General features: G+C 41.4%; 1 protein-coding gene across 10 annotated transcripts in view; it reads right to left on the bottom strand.

The window, feature by feature from the left end:
- The window catches only part of asic2 (acid-sensing (proton-gated) ion channel 2), a 162245-nt gene that overhangs the window by 18819 nt on the left and 127460 nt on the right, over positions 1-15966 (bottom strand). For all 10 annotated transcript variants that reach the window (XM_061749351.1, XM_061749350.1, XM_061749353.1 and 7 more), the window contains one exon: positions 7243-7393. In XM_061749351.1, the coding sequence (XP_061605335.1) occupies positions 7243-7393 (151 nt within the window). The remainder of the gene's footprint in view (positions 1-7242; positions 7394-15966) is intronic.

Raw genomic sequence — 15966 nt, 5'->3', positions numbered from 1 at the left:
CAGGTTAAAAAGAAATGGGAGGGGGAAAAAAAAAACAATTAAAAAAAAAAAAAAAACTAAAAAAATCAACCGCCCGCCTTCCTCCATTAAACAACTATCAGCACACATTCGACAACCTGCTGGCATTGCCATGACGACAGCTCGGACGCAATAAACGCAGTGCGTCTGTCTTCGCCGGCCAGCAGGGAAATAGAAATAGCTGAAAAGAAAAGAATGTATCGATCTGATGCCCTTCAAAATCAGTAGGGGTCTTAATCTGTCAAATAGAAAATACAAATAAGATTATTACTCTACTATTACTACTATACTATTAATATTAAAAAATATTACTAATTCCATAAAATCTCAAGCTCAGTTGAAAATGAAAACCGGTGATGTTTGTAATGGAAGTCAGTTGGGCTTGTAGTGTCTGAAATTGGTGGTCTTGATTTTACAGTGGGGAAAAAAAAGTAATATTAGAAATGCCATTAAGTCTCGAGATTATTAAAACAAATGACTTGCATCAAAATAAATACACAGTGGGGCCTGAGATACGACTGAAATTTGTTCTGTGACCAAATGCCTGTAAATCAAATCATCTTTCCACATTGAAATAAATGGAAATGCCATTATTCCCTTCCAACCTCCCCCAAAAACATTTTGTAGTGTTTTTCAAAAAGAAAAATATCACTCGATAGTATTGTACTTTTATGGAAAAAAAAAACCTAATCAATATACTTAAAGCTCAAAGTTTCTGTGTCCGTTTTCAAAGAACCGCCCTCCCGCACGCTCCTGCACGGTCTGGCACGACCCGGCACGTTCCCGCACGTTTTGCACAACTCCAAGGTTTCAACGTCCTCTTTAAACACCAAACTAATAATACATATCATGACAGGTAAATCTTACTATTACATGTGACCAAGGATATGTAAAAACATGCAGAAACATGTACTATAAAGGCTTCTTTATAATCGCGCGGGCGGCGACCCCGCTGACGTCACTGCGGCTATCCCGCACGCAGTTTGCCTTTATCCTCGAGCGCAACCCGCGCTCGCCGTTTTAAAAGTGTGCTGCAGTTCTCCTCCAAATCGGGAGTGTCGCTAAGGCTGGCACTGGCTAGGACGCCACAGGGTTGGAGTTGAAGGCGGCGGCGTAGGTGCTATGTGGAACCGGGAGGAACGCTGATTACATCATCGCAGCATGTGACTAAAACGGACCAATCGTGAGAGATGATCTCCACGGCCTTCTACGAGCAGCAACAATTTTTACCGTGTGCGCATCAAGCGACGCAGAGGAGCCGCCCGGGCCAATTCGTCGGTCACGTGATGCAATGCGGGCGTTGTCGGCCGTGGAGGCTTATTGCAAAACGTGCGGGAACGAGCAAAACGAGCCAAAGCGTGCGGGAACGCTCAAAAATGTACAAAAAAAAGTTGGCGCTCCAAAAAGGTCCCTGAAAACGGACACACAAAGTCTGAGCTTTAAGTACACAGATGTTGCCTAACTTGCTTGAAGCTATTATAATCACAGGTTCTTCTAAAGGTGAAACAGCATTTCTACCCCGAATACCATTTTATAATGATTTACCAGTTCAATGCAGAAGGCTTCAGTTTCCAATATCGATTTGTTTTGCAATGAGTATCAACAAGTTACAAGGTCACTCTCTAAAAGTTGCTGGATTGAAATTGTGTTCTCCGTGTTTCTCTCGTGGTCAGTTTTATGTTGGTTGCTCAAGGGTTTGCAGATCTAATGGTTTGTGTATACTGGCAGAGAATGAAATATTGTCTATCCTGAAGCATTGCAATCAAACCTTGAACTGTTTGATGTGTACAATATTATTGCATGTGAACTATTCATAAGGTTTGGAGTATTGGGCTTTCCGCAGGAACTCGAGGGCTAAGGCGCCCGGGGGGGTGCCTAACCCACTAGTTAAACATATAAATAAAATGTAATAAAATTGTAACAGTTTTTGAGACATTTGTTTTGCTTCAATTCAATTTACATTGTGCTGCTCCTTCTGGTATACGTGCCTTGGCCACCTATGAATGGAGACGGTCACAACTCCTCAAGAGGCTGCAGTAATATGAGTTGTTCTTGGAGAGGGATAAATATATGCCTGTGAGTATTATTCTTTTATCTGTCTACATGTGTTGCTGCCCCGTTTGTGTTAAAACATCTGTTGCTTAAAGGGTTACAACACTGCGACACATTTTGTGTCTGACAACCTTCAAAATCAGAGTTGTTGAGATCCGTTTCGATGAATTTGCTGCGGCTGTGAATGTAACACACACACACACACATACACGCGCGCCATTTTAATAACGACCCTTACCTTCATTCATCAAGTGTTTTCATTATTTTAAAGTTCACCTTGTTTTTGTTCTGTTTATGGGCTTTAAACACATTGATACTACACTGATTATGCTGCGTTCAAATTGGTTGCGAAATGGGGAATACCCTACTTGGTCCGATTTCAAAGGGCTCCAAGTTAGGGTTTTAAATTTGGGTTTCAGGCCAGGGTAAGGGTTTCACATTAGTGTTACAAACCAGTGGTTGGATTAAAAGCCTGGGTTAGGGTTTTAAACAAGGGTTTGATGACTGGCTTGGGGTTTTGAATTAGGGTTTCAACTTAGAGTTTAGTTAAGTTTGAAGACTTTTTCAGGGTTTCAATTAAAGGTTGGGGATTCGAATGAGAGTTTCAAGACAGGGTTATGGTTTCAGTTTCTTTTTCAAACCTGGTTAAGGTTTCAAGACAGAATTAGGGTTAAAAATTAGCGCTTCAAGCCTGCCTTAAAGTTTCAAGTTACAGTTTCAAACCTTTATTAGAGTTTAAAATTAGGGTTTTAGGACAGGGATAGAGTTTGAAGTTACAGTTTCAAGCCTTTTTTAGGAATACAAACAAGAGTTAGGGTTTTAAACAAGGGTTCAAGCCTGGGTTAGGATTTCAAATTAGGGTTTCAAGCAAGAACTACGGTGTAAAAGTAGGAATTCAAGTCTGAGTTGTAGTTCCAATTACGGTTTCAAGCCAGATTCCGGGTTTGAAATGATAGTTTCAAGCCTGTTTTAAGGATTCAGACAAGGGTTAGGGTTTTAAAGGATTTCAGGACAGGCACAGTGGGCGACTGGTTAGCACATCCGCCTTACAGTTCTGAGGACCGGGGTTCAAATCCCAGCCCCGCCTGCGTAGAGTTTGTATGTTCTCCTAGTGCCTGCGTGGGTTTTCTCCGGGCACTCCTGTTTCCTCCCACATCCCAAAAACATGCATGGTAGGTTGATTGAAGACTCTAAATTCCCCATAGGTGTGAATGTGACTGTGAATTGTTGTTTGTTTCTATGTGCCCTGCGATTGGCTGGCGACCAGTTCAGGGTGTACCCCGCCTCTCGCCCGAAGGTAGCTGGGATAGGGTCGAGCACGTCCGCGACCCTAGTGAGGATAAGCGGTAGGGAAAATGGATGGATGGATGGTTTTAGGACAGGGTTAGGGTTTGATGTGAGGGTTGGAAGCTAGCGTTGGGGTTTGAAATGAAGAGTTTCAAGCCAGGATTAGGGTTTCAGAATAGTGTTTCAATTCAGGTTTCAGGCCAGGTGTAAGATAAGGTAGCGTTTTAAGATAGCTAGAGATGAGGTTTAAAGTTATGGTTGGAAGCCTGACTTCAGGTTTGAAGTAGCTTGACGTTAGGGTTTCAAACAAGCCTTGGGGTTGGGGTTAGTCTTCAAATTAGAGTTTTAAACATTTAGGGTTAGAAAGTAGGGTTTTAAATAACCGTTGACATTGTATTCAAATGTAATATTAGAAAAAAAGACAGGGTCAAGGTTTCAACGCTTCCTTAAGTTTTCAAATTAACGTTTGAAATTAGGGTTTCAAGACAAGCATTTTTCATTATTGTCAAGGCCTTGTCAAGAACTGACTTTCTTCTGGCCTCTGATTGGTTCTGACATCTTTATTGCCGTTACAGCTCCCCCCGCTGCTCAACAGTTTGCGTTTTCTTGTTTTTAAAGAATCTTGGACATGGAACTCAAACCAAAACGAGCGGTAAAAATTGCTTTTGGTTTTGTATTTTGTTTTTTTTTTTAAGGGAGAGGAAGTCTTCAACAATGCAACACAGCATACCCTTGTTTGCTTATTAATTATTTCTATTGTTGTTCTGAGCTTGACAAGCAGACTAAAAATAGACGAGGGCGAGCATGGAGTAATCGCTTTCCTGGGAAATCCCTTCCATTAGTTGCAATTACAAACTACGATCCGCTCTCTGATGATAAGAGTGTTTGAGAGTTATTGTGGCATTTAGCATTTTTGGGGGCGTTCGAGGGCGTGGGGAAACACGACAACTGCCACGATGATGGACGTGACAAACTGTGGCGCCAAAATGGTGTCTGGGAAGTAATCGGAAGTCATCAGCTGGAAATTAACCATTTGTGGTCGCGTTTGGACCGACTCTGTTTGGAAACCTTGGAAAGACATGAACGGTCGTCATGACAACCTTAACCATACTAAGATGTGAAGCAACTCATTCGACTTATTCAGTGATAAAAAGTATCTCCATTATTCTCATTCAGTACATTCCGGATTGGATGATATAAAGGTTTCAAACCTTGGCTACGGTGGAATCTATTACACTGGGAAGACAAATGGTTCTTTTAGATGTTCTTCTACGGCAAATCTCTTCTTTTATATAAAAATAGCAGTCTTAAAAGGTTAAAATTCAGTGCCCGTGCCTACTCGATCTGCCTTTTCAGGTAAAGCCTGAAATTCTGGATATAACCCAAACCCTGAAATTAGGGTTTCAAGCCAGAGTCAGGATTTCAAACTCGGGTTAGGGTTGCAAAAAAGGGTTAGCCTCTCAAATGAACGCTTCATATTGGGGTCAGACCTTTAAATTAGGGTTTCACACCAGGATGAAGTTTCCAATTAGGGTTTGAAGTCTCTGGGTAAGGGTGTCAAATCTGAGTTAGGGTTTAAAATTATGGTTTCAAGCTTATGTTCAATTTAGTGTCAGGGCTTTGGATTTCAAGTCTGGTCTAGGGTTTCAAACAAGGCTTAGGGTTTCAAGTGAGCGTTTCAAGCCAGTCTTAGGGTTTTAAAAAAGGTTCAGAGTTTCAGTTTCAAGTCTGGGTGCAAAGCCTGGAACAGGGTTGCAAACATAGGGTTTCAAGACAGGGTTAGGGTTTCAAATCAGGGTAAGGGTTTAATTTGGGGTTTCAAGACCAGGCAAAGTTTCAAATTTGGGTCTCAAATTAGGGTTTGAAGTCTCACTTATAGTTTCAAGTCAGGGTTTCAAGTAAGGGTTAGGATTTCCAGTTACTTTTGAAACCTGGATTACAGTTTAAAATTAGGGTTTCAAGACATGGTTAGGGTTGAAAAGTAAGGATTTCAAATTAGAGATTGAAGCCAGGATTAGTGTTTTCAGTTACTTTTTCAAACCTGCGTTAGGGTTTCAAGTTTAATTTTGAAGCCAGTGTTAGGATCCTAAATTTGGCTTTGAAGTCAGTGTGAGGGATTCAAGTTAAGAGATTCAATCAGGGTTTAGGGTTTCCCACTATGATTTTAAGCCAGGGTAAAGGCTTCCACTCTTGGCTATGGCTAAATTAGGGGTACAAACTAGAGTTAGCTAGTCTGGGTTAGCGTTTCAAAGTAGGGTTAGGATTAAAATTTTGGCTTCAAGTCTCAGAGTAGGGTTTCAAGTCAGCGTTTGTGTTTGAGAGCTTGCTCTCCTCTAAAACTATTAGCTATTGATTAGTTTGCCTGCTGGTGAGAAGTTTGAAGACCTTACGGGGAACAACAGGGAGCATGTCCTTTAAATAACGTCTAGTTTCCAGGCAACGGGAAACTTCAGCCACTCATTCATCATTGCCCCGTAATCAAACATGATTTTCAGTGTGCGACTTGGTGAAGTGCAAAGCATATACGGAGTCCTCAGGCCCAGCGCTGGTCCAGGTAGCAATAACAACAACAATATGTGAGAACACACACGACAAGTAAAGAAAGGAAGAGTCGGAGAGAGCACAAAACACAGTTTGGGTGCAGTAAATCCACATTCATTCCAGTTTGTGTGCTGAGGGCTTATTATGTCTTCGATGTCAGATCAAAGATACTTTGTAATCAACAAAGTGCATTTTGTGCATTCTTAGTGTTTTATTGACGTTTGACATATTTGTGTCGTTAATCATTCTGTCTTGTGTAATAAAATCCAGTGTTATTGTTTTCAAGCATGCAATTCCATTTGTTGTGTCCTTGATCCCACTTCAAAAGGTAGGTAAAGCAATAGAACGTGTAACGTACGTGCTTTTATTTCTTACGTGTATGCATTTTTACTGTTCTATTGATGTTATAATTTCCAATCTGACATTTTTCGTGTGTTATGATGGGTTATTAATCATTCTTTCATTTTACTTTTTGACACCGGGAGGTGATACGCTCCCGACATAACATTATTTTATTGTTTCCATGATTACATTTCTTTTATTGTTTTGTCGATAAATTACAACCAGATATAATTTTTTTTTGTATTCATCTATCAGTCCTCTGATATTTTGCCACAAGGAAGCAACACAAAGGTACATCAATTTATTGTTACCAGCTGTGAAATTGTATTGTGGTTAAACAGTACATTCTGATCTACTATTGTTGGGGGCTTGTTTTTCCATTCGGTCCTTCTATCTTTCGACATCAGAATGCAGTAAAATCAGTTCATTGTTACCAGGCGGGTGCTTTTTTGTTTTGTTTTCCTTGGCCAGATCACCCTTGAAAAAGTAAAATAAAAAAGGTCTCAATGGTTTTGATTTTCTGGTTAAATAAAGTTTTTGGATTGCTTGATTATTGTTTTATTAGTGTTATAAATTCCAACACTATTGTTTTATGAGGGGGTTATTCATCTATCTGTCCTTTGATATTTTGACATCAAAGGAAGCAATAAAATATTCATTTTATTGTTTCCAGGTGTGAACATTTGTAGTTTTATTGGGGTTATAAATTCCAACTTTTTTTTTATTGCTTTATTAGTGCCCATTCATCATTGTGTTTAAAAACACCATATAGCACCCATTAAATCCTTTAATATCTGTGAAATGAGACTGTGTCCCGATGCGTTCCCTTTCCCGAGAACCGTGAGTCACCGCTGCGTTAATTATAGATGAATTTAAATCGCGTGAACGCAAAAACATCCCTGGCCCCCCGAGGCTCACGAGCAGAGAGACGACCAATCCCATCGACAGAAAAACCTGCTTAGTATTTGCAGCTTGTAGTCCTAAGTACTAAGCGAGACCCACCTGTGTCGCCCCACACTGGCAGGTATTCATCTTGCTGGATGTCCAACATGATCTCCAGCCCGTTCCCCGTGCCGCCTTTCATGGTGGTGCGCAGAGATTTGCCCTCCTCGGCCGCGTTGAACATGTAGCACTTGCCGTAGCGGGTGAACACCTGTGAGAAAAGACAGGTTGGTGTCAGTACTCAACTGCAGAGAGTACCTGGAATTTATTTGAGGAAGTCTTAATTTCATCAAATGTTTGTGTAAGACTGAATGAAGCGAGGCAAGTAACGGTTGTGTTTTTTTTAGTCGTGGACACTGTTCTGGTGCTATGATGTCATGCTATCGATGTAGCTCAAGCAGCTAGCGGAAAGTTTGTTTGAGGTGAGGTGTTTATTTTTTCAAGCGGATGATTCAGCTGGTGAAGTACAGTAACTTTTGTCTGGTTTAGCATTGAGTAAAGATAGTTACAGCTACTTAATGGCATCACCTGTTATTTTTTTTTTTTTTATCTGGGCAGAAATAGGAGGCATCTTTCTGAGGTAAGTAATTTTGTTGAAACAAGGGTCGAATACAGTGACGTATTCTCCCTAGTATTTTGTAAAGGTAATTAAAGCTACTTTCTGGTGCCACCTGTTAAAACTGTATTCTTTTCCTGAGCGGAAAAGGGGGGGACAACTATTTACTTATTTATAAGTAAAATGATGCTCCTTGGGATTTGTTGACACGTTTATCACGTTTAGTATTGATTATTTAAGGTAATTACAGCAACCTAGTGGTATGACCTGATTTTTTACTTTTTTTTACCCGAGCAAAAAAATAGCCTTGCATCTATTTGAGGTGAGACGTTCATTTGTTTAAGTGGATGAATCAGTGGGCAATTTATTGAGAATTTATTGGATGAGCGGAGGCCACTATTTGAGGCAAGGCAGTAAAATATGTATTTGAATTTAGCTCCCTTTCTGCATCACCTACTATTTTTTGGGGGGAGGTGAGGCTTTTGCGTATTCCTGTGGATGTTGCACCCGGCAATTTGTTAAAACACGGTTAAATACAGTAACATTTGTTTTGCTTAGTTTTCAGTATTTGGATGTGTCTATTTAGCGTGAGACATTTTTTTATTCAAACAATTATTTTCTTTTAACTCAAGCAACTAACGTTATCTGCTGGTGGAAACGTGGCTACAATAAAGATAATTAGAGCTAACTAGTGTTGTTCCCTGTTACTTTTTTTTTCCATTTATTTTGAAGTGAGATGTTTATTCAAGGGAATGTACAAAATGACACATTTTAATCACTTAAAAGCTTTTAGTTAGCTCCCATTAGGCCCAACCACGCCCCTCCCAATAATCTCAATAATCAAGAGTCAAGTGGGACTCCGCAAATTCAGACACTCAAACGCATTGCATAAAGATCTGTTTATGTGCCAATGCAGTGTTTTATCATGCCTGTCAGAGGATCTGGCAGCCAGCCCCGCCCACCTCATTAGCCTGACGAAGACCCATCTGCTTTGAGGAGAACAGAGATAATCAGGCAACTTGTTTTAATTAGTTCAGAGACAAAAGACTATATTTGCATATATCAGTATGACAACACGGCTATGTGGCTGCATGGTTATTCATGTCAGTGACGCTAACAGTAGCCACCAAGCATGACAAATCCAGTCCCATCCATGCGTTTTTTTTGTGAGGCAGTCTCATTGTAGCGCAGATGCAAGGAGACTTAAGTCTTTCATTTGGATCAATGTTTGACACAACGACATACCCCTCTGGACTGCCATCGTTTTAACACTTGAGTTCCTGTTACAGACAAAAAAAGCAAACACCGAAGACGTTGTTTGGCTATTGACACAGGTCCTTTTCAACTGTGTGATCGATGGACTCGCTAATAGCACACAGACACACAGGTGGAGCGTATCGGCAGGAATGTCAAGTGGCAGGCGGGGGTCCGCTTAACTCATCTGGCAACAGCGAGGCTCCCAGACTGATTCTGCACTGGCAGTGAGTTTAAACTCAGAGAAAATGCCTGTCCTCTAACACAATCCGTCAGACGTTTGTACGTAAACAAACTCTTACTATTGAATTCACCCTAATTATAACACCGTATATTGAATATAAATATATGCAGCTCCTTCACTACAGGTGTGCTATGATTTTTGTCAGTCTGAATAACAGGGAAAAAAAAGTCTCAAGAACCCACCAGCAACCAACAGAAAGTTGCCCATTATTGTTTGAAGCTGTCATTTTGGGTGAATTACACAGTGCCCACTTAAACTCCTACGACAGAATTTGCCAATATCATATCATGGTAATTTGAAGATAAATCCGTGCATCTCCCACAGGACAGGTGTGCTATTGTTTTTCTCAGCCCCAACACTTTGCGGTTTTGAGATATTGGATTTGTCCAGACAAGAGGATCAAAGACACCAGTTCCAGTCTGTGAACTTTGTCTATCATAAAAAAGCAAAAGCTGTTATTCAACATTAAAATCCATCCATCCATTTTCTGAGCCGCTTCTCCTCACCAGGGTCGCGGGTGTGCTGGAGCCCATCCCAGCTATCATCGGGCAGGAGGCGGGGTACACCCTGTACTGGTTGCCAGCCAATCGCAGGGCACACATATTCACACTCACATTCACACCTACGGGCAATTTAGAGTTGTCAATTAACCTACCATGCATGTTTTTGGGATGTGGGAGGAAACCGGAGTGCCCGGAGAAAACCCACACAGGCACGGGGAGAACATGCAAACTCCACACAGGCGGGGCCGGGGATTGAACCCCGGTACTCAGAACTGTGAGGCAGACGCTCTAACCAGTCGTTCACCGTGCCGCAACATTAAAATCAATAATGTCATTTTACATTTTCAACTGAATTGAATACGATAATAGTCTTATGTTCCATTCGGCACGGCTAAGAATGGCTTTGAGGTTCAACAACGGCAGCCACTGCTGCATTTGTCAAGCGTGACGATGTTTGGCATGCGTGTCAAGGCCGAAGTCAACGAAAAGAGTAGTCATCTCGCAGGGTGACGGCATGACAAAAGACGCTAAGGAAAAACTGTGGCCACTGAAAATCTTCACCCGTCGCTTCCCCCCACTCGTCATCTGTTGCCTCCAGTGGAGACGTCCCAAAAAAAAAAAAAAAAAAAAAGAGACGATAATGAGCTCTCAGGCCTGTCCAGACATCTGAACATAACAGCGCTGCTTTGTCGGGGGAGCACAGCACGGCAGAAAATACTCGTGAATCAATTGTGACTTTGCACGATTGAAAGGAAAAGACATCACGTCCGCATTAGAAGGACATAAAAATATATAAGAAATAAAGGTGAACATTTGATTGTTCGCGAGTGAAATCGCCTGCCAACATGATTCATTTACCACCACAGTATGAAAGAGAAAAAAAAGAATGAAGAGAAAGTTGAAAAAGTATGGAAACATTTTAAAAAAGCTAAATAAAAAGGAAAAGAAAAAAAATAAAGGGAAACATGATTAAAGGGGGAAAAGAACAAAAAAGAAGCAGACAAGGAAAAAGAGAAAATGAAAATGGAATAAATGAGAACAGGGTATAAAAAGGATAAACAACAAAGAAAAAGTCAAAAACAGACTGAAAAAAGAAAAAGGATAAAAAAGGAGCAAGAATGAAAAGAAATTGAAATTGCATCGAAAACGTGGAATGCAATGCAAATGGTCTTCAGAAAAAGGCAACTGCTACTGTTAAACTTGCACTAAACACTGAGCCGTCCGGTGATCACAAACATACAATTGTTCACAGTTACTCAGAACAGTGGTACGACATTATATTTTGTCCCTTGCGAGAAAGAAGAGAAATTGCATAAAGACGACAAACGGATAATATGCAAGGGCTCCCAGAAATATTGTTCTGAGGAACTGTAACCAATTATATGTTTGTGATCTCCAGGAGGCTTGCTGATTCGTCGACGATCTTGTGTGCCGTATTCCTACGCCAACACTTAAGAGACTAATGTTACATGTTAACATGAAAAGCAGAATTGAATATATAAATCAATCGAATTTAAAGACTCAAACCCCATTAGCACTACTACATGGAAATGAAAAATTATGCAAATATCCACACTGGAATGAATAGCTACACTCATTTTCTCATTTGCATTTTCCAGCCCGGTGTAACGAGAAAATTGATACATTGAGGAGCCAAGGAGGGAGTTCTTATGAGATGCCATTATATTGTTTGGCCAATCAATAAGCTGTTATGAGAAGAGGCTACATTACAAGATTAAGTAATAAATTGAGAGAGGCACTTTTTACAAATACTGCAAATGAAATAAAATTATACAAACATACAGTACACTGTATACACTTTTTAAATTAAAGTGAAATAGCGATACGGACAGAGCCCTGCCGTGAACAGCGAAAAACCGAGAATATAATTGACGTCCCCGCACAAAAGGTGTTTGTTATTGCGTACAGATGCAACAAGATGGCAGAAAGGCACTTGAAACGAGGAGGATCATAAAGCATCAACAGCATGTAATCGCAACATCAACCCATATCACATCAATGACTGTCCTCAGTTGTTAAATTATTCAACACAAACAAAGCACCTTCACATGAGGCCCATCACTAGCAATAGGTAGCATAGTTGGATGAATAAAAGTTTCCTAACCACGGGGCCTGAACAATAAAATGCATTCGTATTTTGTATTTCATGGGCAATCTGCCACAGTATGTTGTTATGTGAAACCTCACACATGGGCAAACAAATATGCGCACTAACACTTTACTAAATTCCCCTTTTGGCATTTACACACAGTTATAAATGTTAGTGAATACAGGGAAATTGCAAGGGCAAAGTAGAATACATGGGCTATTAGTACTTTTGGAAGGACGGGAGGTCTAACCCTGGCATGAAACCAAAGGGAGAAACCCTAACTTGGAAGCCTACTTTGAATTTCCGAGATTAAACTGTTCAACAAATGTACAGTGGGTACGGAAGGTTTTCAGTTTTCCATTTTTTACTCTTTGTTATATTGCAGCAATTTGTTAAAATCACTTAAGTAAATTTTTTCCCTCATTAATGTACACGCAGCACCCCATATTGACAGAAAAAAACGGAATTGTTGAAATTTCTGCTGAGTTATCAAAAAAGAAAAACTGAAATATCCCACATCGAGAGGAGACCCTGGGGACGACCAAGGACACGCTGGAGAGACTACATCTTTCGGCCGGCCTGGGAAGAGCTGGATGAAGTGGCTGCGGAGAGGGAAGTCTGGGCGTCCCTGCTAAAGCTACTGCCCCCACGACCTGACCTCGGATAAGCAGTAGAAAATGGATGGATGGATGGATGGATGAAATATCACACAGCCATAAGTATTCAGACCCTTTGCTGTGACACTGATATTTAACTCGGGTGCTGTCCATTTCTTCTGATCATCCTTAAGATGATTACACACCTTCATTGAAGTCCAGCTGTGTTTGATTATACTGATTGGACTTGATTAGGAAAGCCACACACCTGTCTATTTAAAACCTTACAGCTCACAGTGCATGTCAGACCAAAGGAGAATCATGAGGTCAAAGGAACTACCTGAAGAGCTCAGAGACAGAATTGTGGCAAGGCACAGATCTGGCCAAGGTTACAAAAACATTTCTGCTGCACTAGGTTCTTAAGAGCACAGTGGCCTCCATAATCCTGAAATGGAAGACGTTCGGGACGACCAGAACCCTTCCTAGAGCTGGACGTCCGGCCAAACTGAGCAATTGGGGGAGAAGAGAGGTAAAGAAGAACCCAAAGATCACTGTTGCTGAGCTCCAGAGATGCAGTCGGGAGATTGGAGAAAATTCTAGAAAGTCAACCATCACTGCAGCCCTCCACCAGTCGGGGCTTTATGGCAGAGTGGCCCGACGGAAGCCTCTCCTTAGTGCAAGACACATGAAAGCCCGCATGGAGTTTGCTCAAAAAAACCTGAAGGACTCGTGAGAAATAAGATTCTCTGGTCTGATGAGACCAAGATAGAAACTGCTTAATTCCAAGCGGTATGTGTGGAGAAAACCAGGCACTGTTCATCACCTGTCCAATACACTACCAACAGTGAAGCATGGTGGTGGCAACATCATGCTGTGGGTGTGATTTTCAGCTGCAGGGACAGGGAGACTGGTTGCAATCAAAGGCGAGAAGAATACGGCCAACTACAGGGATATCCTGTACGAAAAAATTCTCCAGAGTGCTCAGAACCTCAGACTGAGCCGAAGCCAGAGCCCTGACTTAAACATATGAGCATATCTGGTAAGACCTGAAAATGGCTGCCTACCAACGTTCACCATGCAACCCTGATAGAACTGGAGAGGATCTGCAAGGAGGAATGGCAGATGATCCCCAAATCCAGGTGTGAAAATTTGTTGCATCATTACCAAAAAGACTCATGGCTGTATTAGCTCAAAAGGGTGCTTCTACTAAATACTGAGGAAAGGGTCTGAATACTGTGTGATATTTCAGTTTTTCTTTTTTAATAAATCTGCAAAAATGTCAACAATTCCGTTTTTTTTTTTTTTGTCAATATGGGGTGCTGTGTGTACATTAATGTGGGGAAAAATTTACTTACATAATTTCAGCAAATGGCTGCAATATAGCCCGCGACCCTAGTGAGGAGAAGCGGCTCAGAAAATGGATGGATGGATGGATGGCTGCAATATAAAAAAAAGAGTGAAAAATTCAAGGGGGTCTGAATACTTTCCGTATCCACTGTAATTGTAATAAACAAGTGTAAATGTATAGGCACTATACTCTTGTTCCATCCTGAACTCTGTATACAGGAGGGCTCCTTCTCCATCATCACCACACAGACGCTGTGGGGTCGACTTCTCCTAGACATAGTACATAGCAGCTTCCGTCATCTTCCAAACTGACGGGCGCTTTTTATGGAGGTCGTTCATCACGGCACTCCATGATGATGTTTTTATTCTATACAAGGCGACACCGTTGCGATAGCACAAAAGAATGGCGGGCGGCGGGAGATTTATGTGAGTGCGGATGAGGGAGTCTTCAAGATTAGGGACGGGGAAACAAAAAACAAAAAAAACCAAGCGTTTTATAGGACGGTGAAAGGTATGTGAGGCTTGCTGGTTAGCGTGGTGTCATGCACGGGTCATGTCTGGTGAAGGAGCATGTGACTTCCAAGCATTGGTCACTCTAAATGCCAATCATTACTGGCATGGCCATTGATTACCCTCAGCACCACTGATTGTTTGATTTCCATGTAACAACCGACGTGGTACGTGGCCGCATGTGACAGCACAACTTGAGATTTGTGATGCAGACGGGGATGATTCATGGCAATGTCTGCATTGTGTCATTGACATTGGATAATGGGACACTAACACAGGGAGTCATCCGGGGAAGGGGGGGGGGGGGGGGGCTGCGCAGCAAGCCTATTATAGACGTTCCCCTTCATTTGTCACATTTGTACCGAGGGAGCGTGGAGGTGAAATCTGATTATAGACGTCTGGCACCCGAGTGAGTCACTGTTCTTAACGGACCCGATAGGCGAGGAAAGGAAGGAAATTGTTGCAAGGAACAGTCGTCATGCTACATAAGGTCTCATACGTAAAGGACAAAGACGAATCCAGTGGCATCTTCTATAATATAGAAATATCTACTCTCGCTTCTGTTGTGGGTCCATCTGTTCACGGGTTCGTCCATATGCTTCATAGACGCGTCCTCTCCGTCTACATTAACATCTATGTCGCTGCTAATGACCGATTAGCAAGGCAGCACGTCAGAAAACAACAACTCAAGAATGACTCGCTTTCATTTATTTAGAGGAACGCTGGAGCTCAGGATATTCCCACATCGCAAATACTGGACGATTTATGTGTCAATTTAGCAGGAGAGTAAATGACTTACTTACAATACAGTAAATTATTGTTAGGACTCCAGATGTCTTCTTTTCCCAGTTTACGTCCTCTTTTTAGGGATTTCATAACCTCAGTGACTTGTGTCTAAACTTTGGGCCTCCAAGTTAGGCTCTGACTGTACAGTTGAAACTCTCTTACAGTCATTAGTTGCCCCAATGTGCTCAAGCAGTCATTATCTATATGCCGTTTATTACAGGACGGTTACCTCATGCAGGTTGCACACAGGCACTGGTTAGTGTAATGTCAGGCACTGGTCAGTATAAATGTCAATCATTGCGGCTGATTGCCACTGATTGCCCTCAGTACCACCGATTGGACGGTTTCCTAACTCAGGTCCGTCGAAAAGTCAAGTATAGGTCAGTCTAAATGTTAGACATTGGTCAATCTGAACGTCAATTATTTCTAGCAGATATAGTTTGGATTTTAACAGTAGTACATAGCACCTGGTGAGTCTTTTAAATGTGATAATGGCAAAGCATTTTGTGTTGTATGTTAATGTATGAAAAGTGCTATATAAATAAATTTAATTTGATATACTGCATGAACTTCAAAAAAATGTCCTTTAAAGTCTCAGTATCAGCACGGAAATTTGCAGTCACCCATCGCTAGCGTAACATTAGCGTGACCACAGCTGACATCTGACTGCATTTCAGAATAGTTTTGGATTGCTAATGCTATTGCATAATAAACTACAGCCACTCTGCTTTCATGAAATCCCCGCACGTCGTGTGAAGCCAAGTCACCCGCAACACTCACCTCGCCAGTCACTTTATTAGGTACACCTGGTTAGTAGCAGGCAGAGGTGGGAAGTAACCAAGTACAAATACTTTGTTACTGCAATTAAGTGGATTTTT

Source organism: Phyllopteryx taeniolatus, chromosome 16 (assembly GCF_024500385.1).
Source record: "Phyllopteryx taeniolatus isolate TA_2022b chromosome 16, UOR_Ptae_1.2, whole genome shotgun sequence".
NCBI classification, from domain to species: Eukaryota; Metazoa; Chordata; class Actinopteri; order Syngnathiformes; family Syngnathidae; genus Phyllopteryx; species Phyllopteryx taeniolatus.
Note: the sequence above shows the minus strand (reverse complement) of the source record. Positions and strands in the feature narration are given on the sequence as shown.